Source organism: Acinonyx jubatus, chromosome A2 (assembly GCF_027475565.1).
Source record: "Acinonyx jubatus isolate Ajub_Pintada_27869175 chromosome A2, VMU_Ajub_asm_v1.0, whole genome shotgun sequence".
Lineage (NCBI taxonomy): Eukaryota > Metazoa > Chordata > Mammalia > Carnivora > Felidae > Acinonyx > Acinonyx jubatus.
Genome location: NC_069383.1, coordinates 137,844,994 through 137,868,786, shown reverse-complemented (window position 1 = coordinate 137,868,786; position 23,793 = coordinate 137,844,994). Strand labels below are relative to the sequence as shown.

The window sequence follows — 23,793 nt, the reverse complement described above, 5'->3', positions numbered from 1 at the left end:
TGCCTATCTTTTCAAAGAAAGGAATTTTGCTTATTTGATTTTCTATTTTATTTACTTCTGCTCTAATCCTTATTTCTATCCTTCTGTTTACTTTGGGTTAATTTTGCTTTTGTTTCTGCAATTTCTTAAGGTGAAAGAATAGATTACTGATTTGAGATCTTTATATATATATATATATATATATATATAATGTAAATGTTAAGAACTATCTACATTCCCTCAAAGCATTTAGTAGTATTCCATATGCTTTGGTAGGCTGTGTCTTCACTTATCAAAAAGGTTTTGTTTTGTTTTGTTTTGTTTGTAATTTCCCTTATGATTTCTTCTTTGGCCCATTGGCTTTTTAAAAGTATGCTGTTTAATCTCCATGTATTTATGAATTTCATAAATTTATCTTATTATTTTGTAATTCTATACTATTGTGCCCAAAGAACATACTTTATATAATTTACAACCTTTTAGATTTTTTGAGGCTTGTTTTATGGTGTACCTGGAGAACATTCCATGTACACTGGAGAAAACTGTGCATTCAAGGTTCTTTTTGACTTTTTTCCCTCATCTGTTTCTCTTCTCCCGTGATCTCCTAAACTGTCTGCATCATTTACTATCACATCCCACCATTAGGTTTCACTAATTTCCAGCTGCTTGTCCTATTGGGTTTGATAACACCCCAGGAGGGGTATAAATTGCTCCACAGTGTGATCCAATTAAATTCAGACTCTTTTGCTGGGGGTGGGGGATACTTTTGAGGCCAGTTTTGTTGGGTTTTGGTGTTTTTGTTTTTGTTTTTTTTATTTTTTTCTGGCTTCAGGAGGACAGATCTTCCCTGATAATATCTGGTAAACTAAGTGAGGTATGGTTAGGCTACTGCTAACATTGAGTTATGAAACTTCTCTTAACTGCTTATCACCACAGTCTCTGTTGGTTTGGAGAGCACCCTTAGACTTGAAATTCCCCACACTGTTTCATATCAATTGAGCTCCTTTGGTTTGAGTTTTAGAGCTCTCTTTTCTTTTAGCCTGCATCTCTCCCTAGCAAATCTCTGAGCCACTGCTCTAGAACTGGGGAATGGAATGACACCCTTGCTTTGTGAGCAGGGTACTGGTTAGAGGTGGTCATTTTTTGGTATTATTGATTTGCCTCTCCCAGAATGGAACCTCTCCCCTTCCAGGAAGCTAAGCAAGGGTAATCTGTATCTCAGTACTCTCAGCTGCCATACCTGCGGTAGAGTGTCCATCCCATGTGTATGGGCTGGGTGAACGAAAGTGGTCTCTAACCTGTTAGCTACATTCACCAGGAATTTAGCTTCTGTAACTCAGACCTGGATGGGATGAGAAATGCTGGTGGCCTGCCCCTTTTAATGAGACACTACATCCCTTGACTGAGAGCTAATGGGAAAGTAAGCTCTATCTTGGCTCCATCTGCCCAACATGGAGCTTCCATCTGGCTGCATTGGATAGAATGCGGTGGGGAGGAGGAGGAGCAGGTCATGGTTCAAATGCCATAGACCCTTGCTGCTCTTATCAAGATTTAGTATATTTTCTTAAATATTTGTTTGCTGCATATGGTTAGGAGAATTCCAGAGACTTTAAATGGTTGGGTTTCTTTTTATCATTTTTACCAGTTATGGTCGTTTTGCTGGGGAATAGGTCTGTGAACTGCCTCACACTGTCATTTCAGAAATGGAATTCCAATAAACTTCTCTTTAAGCTTGGAGACTTAGAAGTTGCTTATTATCAAAGCAGAGGCTAGCTTAGCATGAGCAAACTCATGCCCAATATTAAAGCAGATTTTTTTTCCCTCAAAGGGGGGAAAAAAACTAATGATTAGCCAAATGTACCCTTCTCTGATAAGTTCTTGTCCCTTAAAGCCAAGTAACTGTCACTGGTCACATTCCAAAATAATGCCTTTCCTGTTTTTCCTTTGTCCTTTCTGTTGCCTTAGCTGGCTGCTATAATGTGCCTATACATTCTTCATCCTTCTGACGAGAAGCCCAAATCCTTTCAATCTTTAAAACACAAAACCCAGGGGCGCCTGGGTGGCTCAGTCGGTTGAGCGACCGACTTCAGCTCAGGTCATGATCTCACAGTTTGTGAGTTCAAGCCCTGCATTGGGATCTGTGCTGACAGCTCAGAGCCTGGAGCCTGCTTTGGATTCTGTGTCTCCCTCTCTCTCTGCCCCTCCCCAACTCATGTTCTGTCTCTCTCTGTCTCAGAAATAAACATTTAAAAAATTAAAATAAATAAAATAAAATAAAATAAAACACAAAACCCATTTAAAGATGACAATATGACCATCAATGGGGGCAGGAATGCTATTTTATTCACCAGGCTCCTTGCAATCTTTAAAACACAAAACCCATTTAAAGTTGACAATAGGACCATCAATGAGAGCAGGAACGCTATCTATTTTATTCACCAAGTATTCTCAGATCCTAAAACAGTACCTGGCTTGCCAGATACTTCATAGCTGCTCTTGAAACATTTTTTCAAATTTTTCAAATGAAAATATTTTTCAAATGAATGATAGTATCAGTAATCTGCTCCTTTTCCTTTGCCATACTGGCTGCCTGAGGGATGGAAGTGATGAGAGAATAGTTTGTCTTATGGTACATTTCTGAAAGTATCTTCCCAAAGAGTGGTTCAAACTGGGACCCTGACACCTATGTTAAAGGATTCTGTGTATTGATAAAATAACCCAAGAGTCTTCTCGCCAGGAGGTCTGTGCTCATTTTCTCAGGAAACCCAAGGGGTATATTCTGGCATGTGTAGCTGACACCATAGAACAGAGTGTGGTACATCAGTTATGTGAATGAAAAGCAGTGTGAGGAAGTTGACTCCAAAAGACGAAGCTGTTGAAAAGAAAGCAAACGGTTCTGAAAAATCAGCCCACACCTGGTACACAGGAAGACCCAAACGCCTAGCAATACCCTGGCTGATCAGAGGATGCAGGCTTGTTCTCTTACTTTGATCTGAGAGAATCAGATCTCTTCCCAAAGCCATCAGAGCCCTGCCTTCAGATGACTGGGTCTAGAAGCCCTAGAAAATTCCTGAAATAATGGTAAAACGGTAGCATTGAACCACCACAAGAAGCCTCTTTGGAAACTCTGTTCTAAATTTCTAAGGTTTTGGCTCAGTGTCTCTCTTATGTATTAAAGTCCACCTATGTAGCAAGCCCCACACCAGTCCTGCCTACAGACCTGGCCAGGTCCCCTACTTACGTACCTAACATCATCAGTTGAGCTTTGCCAGGAACTTCACCTCCTCTAGATCTCTGGCTTTCTGATCTTTCTAGCCACCTATAATTTGCCCAACATCCCCTCCCACCCCATCCTATCTTGATCTCACTCTGCTTTGCACAGAGTAATTAATGCATTGGTTAATTGGTAGGTTCAATTAATTCATCAATCTCCTGCTTTAGTCTCTGTTGGGATTCTGTGACTCTGTGTCTTTAACCTTATTGGAAAGCAGCCACATCTCAGATTTTACCCTCACTTCCTCCCAGGTCATAAAAAGAGGCAGCCCAGAAAGAAGTGGGTAAAAAACAGCTCTCAATCTTTGCCCTCTTGGTATCAGCTTTGAGACACCTGGCCAAGTACAGCCTGTGCTAAGTTTCAAAGAAAAGGCAGATAACTTTGAAGATTTTATTTCACAGGGACAAAAGATAAAAGTCTCTGTCAAGTTGTCATTAGATGCTTAATGCTGTTCGTAGTGGGGTGCTGGGGCTCCCCTCCTCCTCCGTAGACCTCTAGCAGATTAGGTTTGAGAGCCTTAATTTGAGGAAGGATTTACAGCTGTGAAAAGGCATAATATCATTTTGATTTGGGTTGTACTAGGCTGGGGAAGCCAGATTACATTTGTATGAAACTGTATTAGAAGATATGACTGAAGCCACCAAAATCAAATAAAGGGAAAATTTTCCAGGGAGCCTAAAAATAGGGGCCTGCCTTTCCAACGCCCCTACACTGTTTCATTATTATCTTGATTTACACCAGGAGGATCCAAGCAGAAAAACAGAAGGTAGATGGCAAAAATGCTTACGCTTGCCCGACCTGTCCATCCATCAGCCTGTCATAAACCTAACCCAGAGATGGGTTCCCTGGATAAAGAAAAAAAAATTAATTAACCCTTGGAGAATGTGGAAGTTAGCAGGGGAGAACAACTTATGAATAATGCCCTGCTTTCATCTCCTTAGGTACTGTCTAATTCAGAGTCTTAGAGAAATCCATCAAATAGTCTCCGAAGTTTTACCGGGCCCCGGTCCACCCACCACCGCCATATGCCACCACGTGCATGTGTCACACAGCATCCCCCAGACAACGACTTATGCAGAGAGTGTGCCTTTCCTTCAGAACAATCTTAAAACTATGACTCTCCTCATTTGCACGGCAAACAATGAATTACATTGTGTACCGCAAAAACCCAGCTTCCTCTGTGAGGAAGCATGGAAAACTAGTAGCTGTTGCTTGGAATTGTTTGTATTACACAGTCACACAGACCTGGGCAAATCAGCAGCATCTTCTAGTAGGATTTAGAGACACATAAACTGAACACCATGGGTAGAACTTCTAAAATTGAAAGTATTGTGCCAAAGCCTCTAGATTCATCCAGAATGTGTTGATCACGGTTGGGGAGAACTGGGGGAAGCAGGGCTGTTTTTTATCATCAGAAAAGAACTGTGAACTTCCAGCAATGGGGGGAAATCATGCTGACAGCTACAAGCATCTGCAAGGGGCTACCTAATTCTCAAACTGTTGGGTCCTCTAAGACTGGCTAGTAGCCATGGAAAATGATGCGTGACGATGACTTCTCTGATTTCTGGCAGGACTTCTGATCTCTCAAGTACCACGGAAGATTGAAAGACCATTTTCCCCACAGGAACCACTTTCAGCACACGTTTTATATACCTGCACATCTCCTCAGACAGGTAAAATATCACAACTGTCTTAACTCCAAAGTGAAAGTTGCACTGGGCCCATGACCAGAGGGCTCAAAGTCTTTGGTTTGGGCACACACAGATGTCTTGATTCACCTGAATAAACAGGTGTTGGTGTAGGAAGGCACCACTTCTCCAAACGTGGGGCAAAAACACAGTTTCCTCGGGGTCAAAACGTAGTGACAATGGCACAAAATTCAGGTCCTGACTTTCAGATGTGATTTACAGACAAGATTAATCAGATGAAAAGTACATCCGAAGTGTCTCAGCTTGATCAAAAGAACTCCCTGGGGATAATTTCTATTTATTAATATATTAATTTATATAATTTATGTATAGCATATCTACAACAAGCTAATACATATACACGTAAAGATACCTGTTGGTATCTTTATCTTTTTCTCAACCCATGTACACACCTCAGTGTGAATAAGCCTTGTTTCTAATATTCTATGTCATCTAGGAAAAAGTTAAAAAGAAAGTTCTCTTTCTTTTAGGAGCCTGTTCATTTCCCTCACCATCTTCTCAGACAGTATAACAGAGTTTCCTTCGAGACCCCGAGAAAGCAAAGAACCACAGCTTCTATAGCCTTGGAACACTAAGCAAGTTATCAATAACACAGAACCTTGAAATTTGACCTTGAACTCTCTCTCTTTCTGAGTAGTGGATGTCCTGCGAGCAAAATAGAAGAGAAGAAAGATGGAGTGGGTACAAAGACCTGGCCATTGTGCTGACATTCTAGTTCTCTGAGGTTTCGTTGCCTCCTCTGGAAAATGCCAAATGTAGATTAACACAAACCTAAAATGAAAATCAATCTCCAGGAATAAAATAAATAAATAAAATGGGCTTTAACTCATAGGAAGAAAATGTGCTCAAAATATCCTCACAGATAACTTATTAACCTGCACTAAGATGGCAGGGTGGTAGGCATGGTGGTTAGGAACACGAGGTAGGAGTCATACCACCTGATTCCACATCCAGACCACATCATTAACTAGCTGTATACTCTGGGCAAAGTACTTAACCTCCTTGAGTCTCAGTTTCTCTATCTGTATAAGAAAAATAATAAAAGATGCCATATCACAGAACTATTACATCTCATGATGTATGTAAAGCTGTTAGCATAATACCTAGCCCCACAGTTAGCACACAATCAACATTAGTTACCATTAGAAATACAATTAATAGGGGTACCTGGGTGGCTCAGGTCATGATCTCGCAGTTCATGAGTTCGAGCCCCATGTCAGGTTTTGTGCTGACAGCTCAGAGCCTGGAGCCTGGTTCGGATCCTGTGTCTCCCTCTCTCTCTCTGCCCCTCCCCTGCTTGTACTCTGTCTCTCTCTCTCAAAAATAAATAAGACATTAAAAAAATACAATTAATAATAATTGTACTTAAGTATAAAGAAGTAATATTTACATACTTGCAACCCTCTTGACCTGAGAAACTATATAATCAAGGGTCGAAACAGAATTATAAGAAAGACGGAATTGGGTCATGTCCTTCAGATTAATAAAAGTTGCCAGATAAAGCAATCCAAATTTAGAAAAATCTTTTGAGCTATTTTGCAGTAACTATGTCTGCCATCACTTGGGAAAGGGAGATGTACGTTCCTCGCGTTCTGGAGAGCTACTCAGAAATGCTAGCTGACCCCTGACAAACCTTCAGCTTCCCCAGGAACACAGTCATGCAGCTTTTGGGAGTAAGTGAGGGGAAACCATGAGCCCACACCCGAACACGGTCCCGTCTCCATCTGCACGATTTCACCACGAGCCACAGCACGCCTCTGAGGACACCAAGCCCAGCTGCCAGGGAAAGGTTTTGGGCCCAGAGTGGTGCCCCAACGATTTCCGGTTCAGTGGGAAGCTGGGGAATGCTTAGTCTCCCAGCACATGATTTCCTCATATTTCATCACTTTCCAGGCTTTAAACAATTTTAACCTTCCCTCCGGGTGGACACAGAGACAGCTGTGCTCTAAGTGGAAATACCAGACTCCAAGTAGTGTGAGCCGATTTCATCCCGTCCACTGGGCATCCAATTAGTATTGTGACATTGGCTGAGCCCTGACTTCTCTGAGCTTCACTTTCCTCACCTGTAAAATGGGCAAAAGCTGACATTGGGGGTTGTGAGGAGACGTGCACGTTCCACACAAATGGGTTGGTACAGTTACTAATTTTCAAGGCTTCACTCATTTTCTGAACTGATAAAGGTTGTCAATCTACTCTCACAGCTCTCTTTACAAACAAAACCCAAAACAGAGAAACATTTCCAAAAGCTAACAAATTTGAGAAGGAGGAGGAGGAGGAGGAGGAGGAGGAGGAGGAGGGGAAAATTTGCTGCCGCATAAATCGACCAGGGCCAAAGCGACAAGTGGCTTGGGCAAAGCAGTCTGTGTCCACAATTTATTCTTTAATAACTTCTACTGTAATATTTCTGGGGCACATCAAAGGACAATAACAGTCCGAAGTTGGTAATCCCTCTCACATATAAAAACTTTCATTACACAGTGTTAAAGGCATCACTCTGTCTGAGAAATGGGAATCAATAGGAGTTGGCTGCTTTTTTCTCCATCCTATCCCAGGGAAACGACACTGGCTTTTCCTTCCCAGTGAGGCCGTGCTGTGTGGCCAGAGTTTCCTCTGATGGCTGCAGATGAGCAACAAGATGAAAACATCTCTGTGATGAATGGAAAAGGGGAAAAGAATTTCAGTAGCACACATCTCTGTGCCAGAAACCCAGAGTGGGCCATCCTAATTAGCCCTAAATGCTGCTTGTAAACATTGGCTTTGATGTATATTTAAAAGTCATCGGGATTTGTTCTGACTTGGTCATTTTTGTGCTCTCAGTCATAACAAGATTTTAATTTAAAAAAATGGTTTTAATGGCACCCCAAGAGAAAGACAATTTGGGTAAGCTGCAGCATAGTTTAGTAATACAACCTAAAAAAGTAGTTAGTAGGCAGCCATTAGTTTCCCCCTATTATCTGTAATGCAATTTATTGTTGGAAATTCAAAATTCTTTACAAATGTTCTTACATTCAGCCTGACTATAGGATCCATTTCCTTTAAAGCATCACTTTAGATTCTTTAAAAAGCCAGAATCACCATGTATGTTCCCTTTATTATGAATATATAAAGACTCAAGGCTACTCATAGCATGTCCCTAGTACAAGTCATCAACAAACCACCTCTTGCCAAAGCCAGGGGCCAATTTCAGGTCTCCCTTCATTTAACCACTTAGCAGCATTTGACAGTTGGCCACCCCCTCCTTCTCGAACTTTTTTTTTTTTTACACACAACCACCTCCACAGCTACTCACTCCCTCCACAGCTACCCTGCTCTATCTATCTATCTTTATGATTTTAACAAGATTTGAAACCATCTCATTTATTTTTGTGTATGTTTGTTACCTGACTCCATCCCTTGTACCTAAGGAGGAAGTTCCTGGAACATCACAGACACTCCATAAATGTATGGTATCTGACTGACACTTAGCATTTTCTTGCGACAGATAAAAGACTAAAGTTCAGAGGAGTAAAGCAACTTGTCTAGGAATGCAGAGTAATCTGCAAAGGCAGAATTTGAGCTCAAGGCCTCCTAACACAAAACCTATACTTAGGACCATAATACCATGGAAGGGCATGCCTTAGGGTAAAATACCCAAGGGGACGGTTTGTAAACTTTAAGGGGACAGATTGCAAATACTTTGGGGTTTTTGTTTTGGTCCTGGAATCCTGTGCAGAATCAGTTAAGATTTGTGGAATAAACAAATTTTACCTCTGCTCTGAACAACAAGATCTTTGAGGGTAAAGACCAGATGTAGGGCACCTCTTACAGCTAAAACAGTCTGCTGGCCACAATAGGTAGTTGGATTAATTCCTATGTATTGGTCTACTTACCAAGAGGAGGCAGAAGTCTGGGCAATTGTAATTCAGTCAGAAAAGAAGCAAAGGACCAGGAATGACGAGAAGCTGAAAAATCTGTTATTCCTTTTCCACTGAAGAGACTCTCTCCAGGTGGAGAAAGTAAGCATCTCCCTAAGTATGAGAGGAGAATAAGGGATCTCACCTTGCTGGCTTCCCGCACTCCTACCCCGCTGAGACAGTCTTTTGGCCACTGCACAAAGAGCCAAAAAGTGACTCCTTCACAGTATGAGAACACTTTTAGCTGTAGGCCACGAGGAGGTTTTCCCTTGGTCTTTTATTCAGTTGTTCACGGAAGGGGACATCCTGTGACCTCATTTTCACTCTGAAGTGAAAGAGAGAGCCAAGTGGCTTCCCACTTCGGGGTTCTGTACAAACTCCCCCTTTGATGGCACCTTTCCACTCCTGTGAGGCAAGGCCCAGGGGAAGAGCACTTTTCCATTTCAAGGAGGGAAGGAGTTGCTTGGGAATGAATCAGTTGCTCCCTGGGAATCCGGGCAGCACCAGGGAAAGGAAAGCAGAAGGAAGGCCCAGTTTCGATCCTCTGAACCATGGCCAGCGACTCCCTTCATTAAAAGTCATTCTCATCAGGGGAAAGGCACTTAGGAAAAAAATGCAGTGGCTCAGCAATATGAATGGGACACTTGGACAGAAGACATTTCAATATGGCTGTTTTGATAGCACCACTGTGAGGCAGTCATTGTGATGGTGGCATGAAACTATTTGGAAGTTTAGTCCTCAACCTGGAGAAATGTCTAAGGGAATAATTTGGATCAATAATAATAATTTTTATTTGCCAGTTTACTTGTTTTTTGTCCTTCTCCTGGAAGACAATGACTATACCTGTCTTAACTCTCATTGCATCCCTAGTGCCCAGCGTGGTACCTTGCACATAATTACTTATTGAAACAAATAAAAGACTACTACTGGTATGAGGCCTCTTCCTCCTCCTCCCATTATTCCTACTGCCTATGCCCAATGCTTATACATGGTAGGCACATAATAATTGGTAGAAAAAAGGAACTGCCACCATCACTACTACCATTATGGCTATACCACTACTACTACTACTGCAACCCCCACTGAGTGATCCTGTTGGCCCTCCATTAAAAAACCAATTGCAAGAATTATGCCGGGGTTATTTCAATTATTATCCCCACTTTACAGATGAGATCATAGGCACAAGGAAGTAAAGTACCCTAAGACACACATGCAATATGTGATAGAACGGGAATTATAAGAATGTTGTTATTATGAATCTCGGCCAAATAAACTGGGAGAAATGAGGAAAAGGCTGAGGGTTAAGGAGAAGGTTGCACTTAATTCCTCTATTTTGGTCTCTTCAGTACTTCCTTTCACTGAAAGAAACCAGGGATTCTTGAAGAAATGGCAGATTGCAGATCTGACACAGGAAATGGACACGATGAATGAGGAAAGTTTGTCATAGGAAGCTATCAAAGCCTACTAGAGTCATGTCAAAAGGACTTGGAGCCAACTTGAAAGGGGCTCCTACTGACCAAAGATCAATCGATTTCAACATTAAAAGAACTTTGAAGGTGGTAGAATGAAACAGATCTAATGCATAAAAATCCATGAGTTCATAATGGTATGAAAAATAATCATTGGTCACCTTTAGAAGTTGTTAGGGTACCAACTCACAATTCAGAAAATATATAAATAAAGGAAAATGGTTAAGCATCTACCCTAACTTTCCTGTATGGACCACATTTAGGAATCAAAAGTTCCATATAAAGGAACCACACTAATATGAGCATGAGGAATGACAATTAGAAAATCACCATCTGCAACTCTTAATGAAATAATGGTTCTAGGCAACCACCCTAGATGGCTCCTAAAACATTAGCTTAAAGCTTGATAGGGAACTTGATATTGAAGGGATCAGACTAACAACACCTGAATCTATAAGTCAATCATAAACTAACTAAAAGTGGAATGACCAGACATTACATCAGTGTTTCCCAAACTTTGAAGCACATTAACATCACTTGGCCAGGGAAGGAGGCAGGAGCAGCTCTTAAAAATCCCAATGTTCAGGTCACATTCCATATCAATTAAACCATAATGTCTGGGATAGTAATCAAGCATCAGGGTTTTTTTCTCCCCTTTATTTAAACATTTGTTGGATGATTCCAATGTGAAGCCAAGTTTGGGAACCACTGTATTTTATGGCTCATGGTGTGATGCAGTAGGAGATACACAGTGTCCCCTATGATATGTTACTACCGAACAACCTCTAAATCTAACTAAATATCTATTACAAATATGAGGAATAAAGAAACATTCAAACAATGGCATCAGAAGGAAATAATTAGCAATCCAAAGTGTAGGAGAAAAAAATGGAGGAAAAAAAGGCCTATGTTTTGGTTTTTTTTTTCAACAAATGGCATCTTTAAAAATGGTGGTGGAAGGTGCCTTTCTTAAACCATGGCTGGAAGGAAGAGTTATGTTTCTGGCTCTGAAGAAGCAACTTATATCAGACTAATCCTCCAGCAGAAAACAATCATAATGATGCATGGAATAAAAAATAAGACTGTTTGAAAGCATTGGAGAACCACCAAGGCAACCAGGATTTAAGCAGGAAATGAAAGCTCATTAAAGTCAGCCCTATATTTACAGCAGCTTTTTTATCCTAAGGGCATCTGTTAATTTGCATTGTGGGGATATTCACCAAGTAGAAAGCAGCAACCCAAAGCTTGCAGCAGCTTCTCTGTGTTGAAGAGATAAAACTTGAAGTTAAGGGCTATAGAAGCAGCAGCTAGGACTTGAGGGGCTAAGATTTCTGAGAAAGGGGGACCACAGAGAAGTGACCTCAAAATTCCCAATTCAAATATCCCCTTCAGATATGTGCACATCCCTAAGCTACAAATGTGTGGAGTGGGAGGAGGGGGAAAGCTGAGCAAAAATCAGTTGCTAAGAGACTAAATAGCTTAGGAATAATCTTGTCAATCCAGAAATGATTGGAAGACAAACACTGGAATTTAGAACCTGCTAAGGACAAAGGACCACGGTAAACATCCCAGACATTCAGCTAAGAAACTCTGAGGACTTGAGTTGTTAGAACAAATGGGAAATAAAACAGACACAACCTCGAAAAAAAAAAAAAAATCTCATTTGTTGATTAGATCAACATGACCCGTTCATACCGCATCCACCTGACAGAAAATTAACATCTCTCTGAAAGAAGATAATAAAATCTACATGAAAGGAAATACTAACAGGAACTAGAGGGAATTATTCAGGCAGAAGAAAACATTCCCAGATGAAAGCACAGAATGTGGAATGCAGTGAAGAGTACCAGATTGGGGTAAATATGTGGGGAAGTGCTAAATAAATAAGATCGTTTAAAGTAAAAATGTCTTGGGGTGGGATTGCATTACACAGCAACAATAACACAGAAGAGGAGACAGTATAGGTGGCAAATGAATGTATTATAGGTTTCCTAAAACCAAAATAAGAACTTAAGAGACAGACTGTCAGACTGGATTAATAAAATAAATCACAAAAGACAAACTTTAAGTAAACATCAGAAAGAATGTTAAACTGTCTTTCTTTATGGATGACATGATCATGTGTGTAGAAAAGCTTAAACAACTGCAAAAAGACTAAGAGAACTAATAAATGAATTTAACAAGTCAAAGGTAATGAAGGCAACATACAAAAACCAATACTATTTCTAACATAAGCAATGAATGATTAGAAAATAAAACTAAAAGTATAATTCCATTACTATGCACTATGCCACTCCAAAACATGAAATCCATGTAAGACCTTTGCACTAAAATCTACAAAACATTGTAAAAAGAAATTATAGAACTAAATAAATGGTAAGATTTAGTATATTCGAGATTGAAAGATTCAATATTGTCAAAATGGCATTTCTCTCACAATTCAATCTAAAGATTCAATGCAATTCCAATCAAAACCACATGACTTTTTGTGGAAACTGACAAACTGATTATAATTTACATGAAATGCAAATGAACTAAAACAGACAAAGGCAATTTTAATACATAAGTACAGAATTGGAGAACTCAAACTACTTGATTTTAAGACTGACTATAAAGCCACACTAACCAAAACTGTGTGTTATTAATGAAAGAAGAGATAAATTAATCAAGTAAACAGATGGATAGTCTAGAAATAGACCCACACATAAATGGTTAATCGATTTTTGACAAAGATGTCAGGGCAATTCAATGATGGAGTAGAATATTTTTGATAAATAGTGCTAGAACTAGATATTCATACTGGGGGGAAGGCCAGAGGAAAGAATACTGACTCTTACCTTATACCATATACAAATATTACCTCAAAATAGATCATAGGCCACACATTTAGAAGAAATCATGGGAAAAAATATTTGTATACTTGGAGTGGACTCAGATTCCTTAGAAAGGATCAAAAAACATAATAGACCAACATTTAAAACTTCTGCATTTTAAAAGTCACTGCCCTGCAACAGAAGAAAATATCTGCAATATGCATATGTGAGAAAGGACTTGTATCCAGAATACATAAAGAACTCCTACAACTCAACAAAAAAGGAGAAAACAAAGCCAGATTATTTGAAAACACCGGACAAAAGAAATTATATCAATGGCAAATAACTACATGAAGAGGTATTCAATATCATCAAGAATCACAAACCAAAACCACAAAGAGATAACTATACACACCCATTAGAACAATTAAAATTTAAAAGAGTGACCTTGCCAAAGGTTTGCAAGAATGTAGAGCAATTGGAATGCTCAGAAAGGGATAGTGTGAATTTAAAAAAAAAAGGTACAACCACTTTAGAAAACTGTTCGTTTCTTTAAAATTTTACAAATATCCATAATATATGACTCAGGCATTTCACTGTAAAGTTTTTATTTATCCAGAGAAATGAATGAAAGTATGTCCACACAAATATTTGTGCACAAATATTCATTCAATAAATGAACATTGAATGAAAGCAGTTTCATGCAAATGAAAGCAGTTTCATGCAAAATAATCCAAATCTGTAAACAACGTTTAAGTAGACAGTAACAAATGAATGCACAGAATGAATGAATGAATAACACAAAATGTAAAATGCCCATATAATGGAATACCAATGAGTGATAAAAGGAAACAAACTACTAATACTTGCAAACACCTACATGACTTTCCAAATCATTATGGTCAATGAAACCAGACATAAAAGAGTATATATTGTATGATTCAATTATTAAACATTCTAGAAAATGAAAAATAATCTCTGATAGTAAACAAATCAATTGTTGCCTGAAAGCTGGGTCCAGTGGGAGGGAATAACTGCAATTTGACATGAGTAAACTTTTCATGGCAATAGAAATGTTCCATATCTTGATGGCATAGGTAGTTTCATGGGTGCATACTGCTTTTAAAATCCATTGAACTATACACACTATAAATGGGTACAGTTAATTATATACAAATTATATCTCAGTAAATTGATTTTTTAAAAAGTGGTTGAATTTCCCCAAAAGTAGCCAGACCAAAAATATGACATGTTGTATGATTGCATTTATATAATGTGAAAAAATGGGCAAGATCAATCTATGATAATAGAACAATGGCTATGTTGGAACGCAAGTGTACATGTAATGACTGGAAAATGTCTAGGTGTTAGTAATGTTCTGTATCTTTATCTAAGTAGTAGTCACATGGGCTGTTCATTTTTAAACATTCATTGATCACTTAATGTGTGCACTTCTGGTGTTTTTTTGGTGTAATTCAAAAAAATTAAAAGTATGTGACTTCTAGGAATTAAAAAAACGTAAGAGACATAGCTACCATATTCAATGTGAAGATGTTTTATGGCTTGTGATTTGAAAATTTCAACTGAAAAAAATTTTGAGGGAATGGAGGAAAACTGAACATGGATTATTAGATATTAAAGAATCATTGTTCACTTCACTACACGTGTGCTATAGTTTCTTTTGAATTCTTTATCTGTTAAAGAAACACAAAAATGTATTTATAGGTGAAATGATATGGTGAACAGGATTCACTATAAAATATTACAGAAAAATATATGCATGTGAACTCGATGATGGGATGTTGATCATCATGGAAGCTGGACGACAGGCTCATGGGAGTCCATTATACTATTCTCTTGACTCTTATTTATATATATATGTAAATATATACATATGTATAATATGTGTATAATACATATATGTATATTTATATATTATATTATAATATTTACATAATATATATTATATTATTCACATATATTTTATGGAATATTCATGTATATTTTGGAAAGTAAGAATCAATTATGAAAATATTCATGTATATTTTAAAAAGTAAAGATAAATTAAAAGCAAGGGCGAGGTTCAGGGATGTCATACAGGATCAAAGAGTGTGTGAAGATGTCTACTGTTCCTGTGACCAAAATCTTCTTCTTTGTGCTCTAAAGATCAAAATATCTACAGCATCAAAATGCTCTGTTCCTGAACACACATGGCAAGAAATTTCTCAGGGGTCCAGAAACATGACAAGTAGGAATAGAATGAAATTTAAGAGAGCCCAATTAGGTCCTGAATGACAGCCAGGCAGATATATGATGACAAACAGTGCCCTTCCTCCAGGGACTGATCTATTTTGAGTCCAAAGTGAGGGAAGTGAGTGCATATTATCCAGGGGATTTTTATCCAATGTTCTTCTGGTCCTTAGTTACCCAAACCTAAAGCCTACCCTGGTATTGGAAAGGGAAGAATATGATAGGTACCCAAAAGACAGATTATGATGGTATGAGTTGGAATCCTGACAGGAAGAGGTCACAATCATCTTTGAAGAGAATTAAATGAAAGAACTAGTCTCAGAGGTGCAGGTAGTTAAGGATAAGTTAAGGATACCCAGACCCCCGGAACTAGCTGCAGCAGGATGCTTCTGCCATCCTGGGCCGAAAAGGGAAAAGGGCAAGACTATGTTACCAGAGCCTTATGAGGTAAGAGGGATGGGGACTACCACCATGAGGTAGATCCATGCTGGGATGTAGACCTCAGCACCTTCTCACCTGTCTCTCCTCCCATTCCCTCATGTCTCTCCAGGATCTCCATTGACCAAAGCAAACTGAAACAAGCAACAGTCATGGGAGTCCAGGTAACGCGGTCCATAGAGGCCAGACTTCTGGTGAGTCCTCTCACCCAGACAGAGCAGAGATAGTTGTCCAATAGACTATGGAGATGGGGTGGAGAATAACCAGCACAACCCCCCCACCCCAAAGGAGGATTTATGTCACATTGGAATACTTTGGGTCTTCAAATCTGTAAATAGAACTGATAGCATTTTGGCAAAATCTCAAATTCAGTCAGACCTATGGTTTCAGAACAATGAGTGACCGAAGACTGTTTCACAATATACACACAGGGCATTGGGTTAAGGAGCTACTCCTGCTCTAAGACTTGAACTTCTAAAATTAAACACATTCCCTTCATATTAAACATTTCTGAATTAAATGCACAGAGAAGTATAGAAAATGGATTGCATCTTCCATAGAGATTTAACCATCACTTTATGAAAGAGCAGAATTCAAAACAAAGTTACCACAAGTAGAAATGCAACTCCAAGCCCAGACAAGGAGGGGCATCATCTTGTCCTGGCCCATTAGGCCCTTGTGGACTGGCATTTCCTTTCCTTCCCATGGGCACCTCCCAGTACTCTCCAGGAGTGTGGGAGCTTGTCTTTGTTGGTGATGCCAACACTGCTCCCTCCCACCATGGGCTTTGCATCTGCTGCTTCCTCTGCCCTCAGTATGCTCTCTTCCTTCCCCTCTTGTTAACTCCTACCTCAGCTCAACTGTCACTTCCCAAGGGAAGCTGTCCCAACTTTCCTACACATACTTCCATAGCATCTGGAACTTTCCTCCATGGAATCACTTCCACATAATTTGGTATGACTGCTTGATAGCCTGTCTACCCCACTGAAGTGTTAGTTGCACATGGCAAACACCATGTTTGCCTTATGTGCTATGACATTTCCAGGGCCTCACGTACTATTTGGAGGCACTCAGTTCTTGTTGAATAAATAAGTCCTCAGTATAAGAGAACATTTTTTCCATTCAAGGGACAGTTTGAGCTTTTCAATTGTTTTCTTTTAATGTACAACACAATTTTGTGGGTTTTTTTTCCAGAATTAAATTACTGGGAACTCTCAATTATCTGATTGTCCCCCTCTCCTTTTTTTCTTATACCCCTTATAAGAAAATGATCTTTAATGAGGGTCTTTTTAAGCAATGTACAAATTATGCTTAGGATTCATTTATATCCAACTTGATCTCATAGTCCTAGTTTTGTACTGCCACTCTAAGACATTCCTTACAGGCACTCCAGGCAAGAAAGACTTAACCACATCCTCTGGATTCCATTTAAAGTGCAAGAAGAGACACATGCACCCCAATGTTTATAGAAGCACTATCAACAATAGCCAAAGTATGGAAAGAGTCCAAATGTCCATCGATGGATGAATGGATAAAGAAGATGTGGTATATATATATACGATGGAGTATTACTCAACAATCAAAAAGAATGAAATCTTGCCATTTGCAACTATGTGGATGGAACAGGAGGGTATCGTGCTAAGTGAAATTAGTCAGTCAAGGAAAAACAAATATCATATGACTTCACTCATATGAGGACTTTAAGAGACAAAACATGATAAGGGAAGGGAAACAAAAATAATGTAAAAATGGGAGGTGAACAAACACATAAGAGACTCTTAAATATAGAGAACAAACACAGTTGCTGGAGGGGATGTGGGAGGGGGGATGGGCTAAATGGGTAAGGGGCATTAAGGAATCTACTCCTGAAATCATTGTTGTACTATATGCTAATTTGGATGTAAATTAAAAAATAATAAAATTAAAAAAATAAAATGCAAGAAGGTAGCCACATAATTCTTTAGGGATTTTAACAAGGGTTAAAATCCAAAGGACTTCAAAAATCTCAAATATCTAGAATGATTGGCTACATTCTTCACTGAGCTTTTATTGGAACTCAATTCCACTTTAAAAAAAAAATAAAAAGTTCTTAATTTTATTGATTCTCAGGGTAAGCAACACATCCTTCTATATTCTTTTGTCTAGGTGCTTAAATACCTTTTTATGGCTAATAAAAGTCAAGTTTCTTTTTCTTTTTAATGTTTAATTATTTTTGAGAGAGGGAGGAGGGGCAAAGAGAGAGGTGGGGACAGAGGACACAAACTGTAAGATCATGACCTGAACTGAAATCAAGAGTTGGAGGCTTAACTGACTGAGCCACACAGGTGTCCCCAGTTAGTCAAATTTCAACTTCATTTTTTTATCCAATTCAAAATCTATTTGCCATTTATGTCAGGTGCTGCTTCTATGTGTGTTCTTTCTGCACTTTCTTTATCCTTGAAGCCTGTAAAGCTTAGCACGGTGAACCATGCTTGCAGGCACTCAAAAAGGGTAGGGTAAATGGGCGCAGACATCTGTCGAACAGTTAGTATGTAGTAGCTACTAGACAAGGAGTTTTAATAGTAACAAGAGCAATGACCAGCCTCTAGTGAGGATTTTATGTGGCAGGTGCTGTGCTAATGTACCAACTATATATACATCATCTCATGATCCTCCCAATAATCTAGTGAGATGAGTTATTCTGCCCAGACACAGAGAGATTAAGTAATTTCTTGAGGGTTACACAGCCAGAGCTGGGATTCATTTCCAAGCTTTTAACAGTTGCCTTCACCCTTGCCCCTCTTGATCTACCTCATTTAATCCTGACCATCCAAGAAGCAGGAAGATGGTGTTCACAACTTTTACACATAAACCATACTATAAGTGAAATGCTATGTAGAGCCTCATAACAGGTAGAAAGAAGAGAGGCTTTTCTGAGCTTATCAAGGGGTGAAGAACGAGGAATCCATCCAAGTGCCCCAAGTTCTAGTTCTAGCAATCTCTGCAGCAAAATGTGAGAAATGCTGTTATAAATTAAGAAATTGGAGTTGAAGTACCAAGAAATCTGCCCAAGTTTAATCACCAAATAAATAACAGAGCAGTAATTTAAACCTTGATTAGCTTGACTCCAGTGTAGACTTCTACACATGGACAGATGGATTTTGCCAGAATAGTTATTTCTCAAAACATATTAAAACTAACCCCAAATTCTGCACTTCCAATGCAAGGAAAGATTTAGAGGTTCACACAGTAAGTATTCCAAATTACCCAAGATAAAATACACCAGAAGACACTATTTATTTATTAAAGAAACACTAAAGTACATTCTAACTGTACTAAGCTAAATCCTAGATCCAGGATCACAAATGCAAAAAGGAATTTTAATAAAACTAAGTGACTTGTGTTCTTAATGTCCATGCATATTCTGTGAATATATATCCTTGTGTACAGATTTTTAAATATATCCATATTTTCTTCTGCCACAAAATCAACAATGACCACCTTACTTCTTCGGCATCATCACTCCATTATACTCATTTCATACGTCAATGGTAACGGCGTCCGCAATAAGTCACCCACACCAGAAAGAACAAATTCACTGGTGTGATATATTTCCCTCCTCTGTAAAAAGTCCTTACGAATTCTCATTTGAATCCTCTGATACCTTTAAGATTTAGAATCTATATTCTTTTTTTTTTTTTAATGTTTATTTTTGAGCGTGGGGAGGGTCAGAGAGAGGGGAGACACAGAATCCGAGGCAGGCTCCAGGCTCTGAGCTGTCAGCACAGAGCCCAATGCAGGGCTCGAACTTAGGAACCACGAGATCATGACCTGAACCAAAGTCGGATGCTTAAGCAACTGAGTCAGGCACCCCTAGAATCTATATTCTGTTTGTACTTCTGAGAATATCTACCAAATTTGGAACAATCCACCAGGACTCTTAAAGGTGTGCTTCTAAAGCATGGCCCTCACCAAAACAATACTCTGTGATCAAACATGTTTGGACAATGCCATACACTATATGCCCATTTTGTAAATTCACAATATACATACACTAAAGGGTTTGAGAAGATCCCAGGGCAAGTAAGATTTGGTAAATGGACATGAATTTCCAAAACATATTTCACTAGGAACCAGTTTTATTTCAAATAATTCCTCCTGCTATCCTGGGGACTATATTTTAGGAAATGCTATACTGGAGGAAAGGTTTTCTAGAATAGATCAGTTTGGGGAGATTGAAAAAGATAAAATTGAACTGTTCTCTCTCTGACAACCCCATTGTATCCAACTCTTTTCCTCATAGGTGTCTGTCCCCCCCTAATGCTTTTGTTTTCCGATTACTTTAAACCTTGGAGGAAATGGAAGAAAATAGAAAATGGGAGAAATGGAAATGGAAGAAAATAGAAAAAATGAGAAAAATAATTTTTAATAACTTACTTTATAGTCTGAAATACTGACATTTTGAAATAAATTTATTAATGTTAGTTCCAAAGGCAAATTATTTTACTGAAAAAATGATTCAGTTAGTCCAAATAGATGCCTCTATTTATTGATATATGTTAAACACTTGGGCGTGTACTTAGGAGCTCTCTATATATCATTGCTATTTAGAAATGAACATACAGATACACCCTTATGTAACAAGTAGGCTGAACAAGCATAATTCATAACATAAAACTTTTATTTTCTTTCCCACTGTCCCTCTAAACTTGTCTATCATTAGGTGTTAATGATCTTCCTCTGCCCTTGGATAAAAAAACTCTAGCAGGTCCATGGGTTTGCTTTTCACAGGTAATAGACAGTTCTAGAACCACTTCAAGTTATAAACAGAAATGCCACAACAATGTATTATGCAAACGTCTGTCCTCCCCTTCCCAGTCTGGCCCTGCTTCCATCTAGAAGCCTACAAAATGATAATGGCCATGGTGATTTTCTCCTTTTCCCCCCTACTGTCCCTGCCGTTCCCTCACCCTACTAGCTAATGTTCCGACTCTTCCAAGATTTCTTCCAAGAAATCAAGGGACAGGTTAGCTCTTCCTTGTGCTGGTTCTGTTATAAGCTGGCTTTGCTCTCTCTGGGCCTGTAGTGCATCGATATGTATAAGGAGTTGTCTGTGTATCTGTATGTCTGTAAGAGCTGATGGTGAGCTTTCTTGGGGAGTTTTCATAGACAATGAGAGGGTCCCTGCAGGGTCCTTCTCTCAGACAATTCATTGGACCTCTAGACTCTTCTCTAGGTTGTTCTTTGTGAACCCCTTCCTGAGTCCCAAGGATCTAGCAATCTGCCTTGAATCTCATATGTTGTGGTTGATCCCCTGACCCTTTCAGCTACCAGATTTGACTAGATTCAAAACAACTCATTGGCTCTGTCCTCTGCAGTCTGGATCTGGTCCCTAAGAAGCACTTAACTATCTCGTGCTCTGACAAAGACTGGAAAAGCAGGCTGATTCTCAAGCATCAGCACACCTGCCCAACCACTCACATAGCTGACCAGCCTGTCTTTGCTTTCCCTTCTAGATTTCCTAGGATGAGTCAGATACTGATGTACGGGCCACTTTAAATACCTCAGACCCGATGCAGGCATCAGGCCTCTCGGTCCTCCAACTGCAAGAAACATAATTCAGAACTCTCTGATTAGTCCTCTTGATGATGCCTTTCTGGGCTTGGGGTTACTAAACAGTACTTACCACTATTTCTCCCAGCAGCATGATGACAACTCACTGCATGACCATAGCTCTTTCCAAAGAAATTTCTTCTCTAACCCCCTGTTGACTTTTAAATATGCAAAAAACATGGAACAGACTCATGCTGAAATTCTGCAAATGCGATATTGTAGACCCAAAATAATTCTCTAATAGTCTAATCATCATGCTTATGTTGGGCTGTCAAAAAATAAAACATCTGAGACCTATTCACAATAGAATATAAGACACTTTCAGATTCAATTCCTTACAAGAGTTTTTCATCTCTTTATGTTCAAGGATCTACAAATGCTCATTCAGCAAATGGGATAGTTGGGTCTTTTGACAGCTATCCTATAGATGCCTCAGTGAAAACTAAGACAAGAGGAGACCCATTCTAACATCCTGTGCATCCTACACATATATGTGTGTTTGTAGTTTAAATGCAGTTTCTCTAACAACTTCCACTACTTAAGAATGATATGAGATCCTCAGGACTCCCTAAATTCAACAATAATTTCCAGCTCTCACCGATCACTGCTGATTCGGAGGGATGGTCATCATTATAAAAGACTTTACAACCAACGGCTTACCTTGAGAATTTTCCAATTCATATGTTCCCAGATTAGAATAAATAAAACCTACTTGAAATATGTGGACTTAAAATAGCCTTTCAACATATTCCTCACACATTAAATTACTCTCAAATTACTAGCTATTAGTGACATTCCTGATAGTGCCCTAGATTTTTCAACTTTTCCAACAGCCCAGATGGTCAGAAAGAACTTTACCAAATTTGTATCATCATTTTTAATGGAATGATTTTAAATATTCTTTTAATAATCAGCTCAGAGTTATATTGGAAGAAAACTACTTACCAGTATTTGCAACTAAGAGAATAATTACCTGGATAAACTAGAAAATTCCTAGTGTTTATAGTCGAAATGAAAAATAATATAGGGCCAAAGATGTAAAAATCATACATGTATACTTTTACATATTTTTTTAAATCACAAATTGGGAAACATGGTATAAATCTAGTTACTTCTGTCCACATCCATTTGAAAGAATTCCATAAATTGCCTAAGACTAAAAAAATAATTCTCTAATAGTTAAGTCAGATGTCTAATCATCATCCTTATCTTGGGCTGTCAAAAAATAAAGCATTTGAGATCTATTCACAATAAAATATAAGACTCTTTCAGATTCAATTCCTTACATGATTTTTTCATCTCTTTATGTTCAAGGATCTACAATGACTAAATTAATCAGCCAAAAAGTACATCTGAAGATTCTCTAACTAAGGGAACTTTACAAAAACACGAACATAATTATATTTGGAGGGAAACTTTCTTTAACATAGAGGGAGTTGGGAAAAATGAAATCAGGAAAAAAAATATTTAGGGTTTGTTTTGATTTTGCTTTTATTTTTTAGGAAAATAATGTCACCAATGATCTTAGAAGATAGGGTATGAAGTTACTTACTCAGAGTAATTAAAGCTGTAAGGGTAAAGACGGAGAGGGAAAAAAAGTAAAATAACTGATCATTTCCCTCTCTTCACCTGGCCTTAATTCAAATCAGAAAACTTTCCCCCCTGCATGACTCCATTAATGGAAAAGAAACAATAGAGGAAAATGTGTATTCTTGAAGTAACCCAGAACACGCACTATATGGCAAAAACTGCAATGTTGTCATTCAGCAATTATGATGCTCTAGTTTATTTTTTAAATAGCTTCCAATTGCATGTGATCACAAAGTGGTCCTGGATACGGCAAGAGCTCTCCATTTAATGCAATGCACATTTTCCCTCAGAGCTTCCCTGTCACCTCATGTCATTCTTCCATAACCCTATATGGTGCTCCCCAGAAATTGCCTTCAGTTATGAACAACCAGGAAAACATCCCTGTGTGGAAAGGCATAGAAAAGAGTCTACTGTCTTTACTTTCTGCAGAAAAAGGCAAGAAATATTCCTTTCAGGGTAGTCATCCAATACCTGAGTTTTGTTTTTGTTTTTTGAAAGAGAGTGCATGCAGGGGAGGGGCAGACAGAGAGGGGGTGCATGCAGGGGAGGGGCAAAGGATCTAAAGTGGCTCTGTGCTGACAGCATTGAGCCCAATGTGGGGCTCGAACTCACAAAAGATGAGACCATGACCTGAGCCCAAGTAGGCAGCTCAACCGACTAAGCCACCCAGGTGCCCCCTGAGTATTTTTTTTAATGTTTATTTGTTTTTGAGAGAGAGACAGACAGACGGACAGACAGAGAGGGAGCACAGAATCTGAAGCAGGCTCCAGGCTCTGCGCCGTCAAC

General features: G+C 38.9%; 1 protein-coding gene and 1 long non-coding RNA gene across 12 annotated transcripts in view; one reads left to right on the top strand and one right to left on the bottom strand.

Annotated features, from left to right (window-relative positions):
* FHIT (fragile histidine triad diadenosine triphosphatase) overlaps positions 1 to 23,793 on the bottom strand; it is a 1,399,071-nt gene that overhangs the window by 850,697 nt on the left and 524,581 nt on the right. Inside the window, exon 2 of one of the 11 annotated variants that reach the window (XM_027039116.2) lies at positions 6,922 to 7,025. The exons of 9 other annotated variants lie outside the window; for them this stretch is intronic. In XM_027039116.2, coding sequence (XP_026894917.1) covers positions 6,922 to 6,967 — 46 coding nt within the window. In that variant the 5' untranslated portion in view covers positions 6,968 to 7,025. Of the gene's footprint in view, positions 1 to 4,040; positions 6,897 to 6,921; positions 7,026 to 23,793 lie in introns of those variants that run through there. One more of the 11 variants, XM_053220340.1, reaches the window with a different exon arrangement.
* Positions 15,539 to 23,793, top strand: part of LOC128315012 (uncharacterized) — a 36,341-nt gene continuing 28,086 nt past the window's right edge. The window contains exons 1-2 of the long non-coding RNA XR_008297399.1: positions 15,539 to 15,834; positions 15,938 to 15,989. This is a non-coding gene — a long non-coding RNA (uncharacterized LOC128315012). The remainder of the gene's footprint in view (positions 15,835 to 15,937; positions 15,990 to 23,793) is intronic.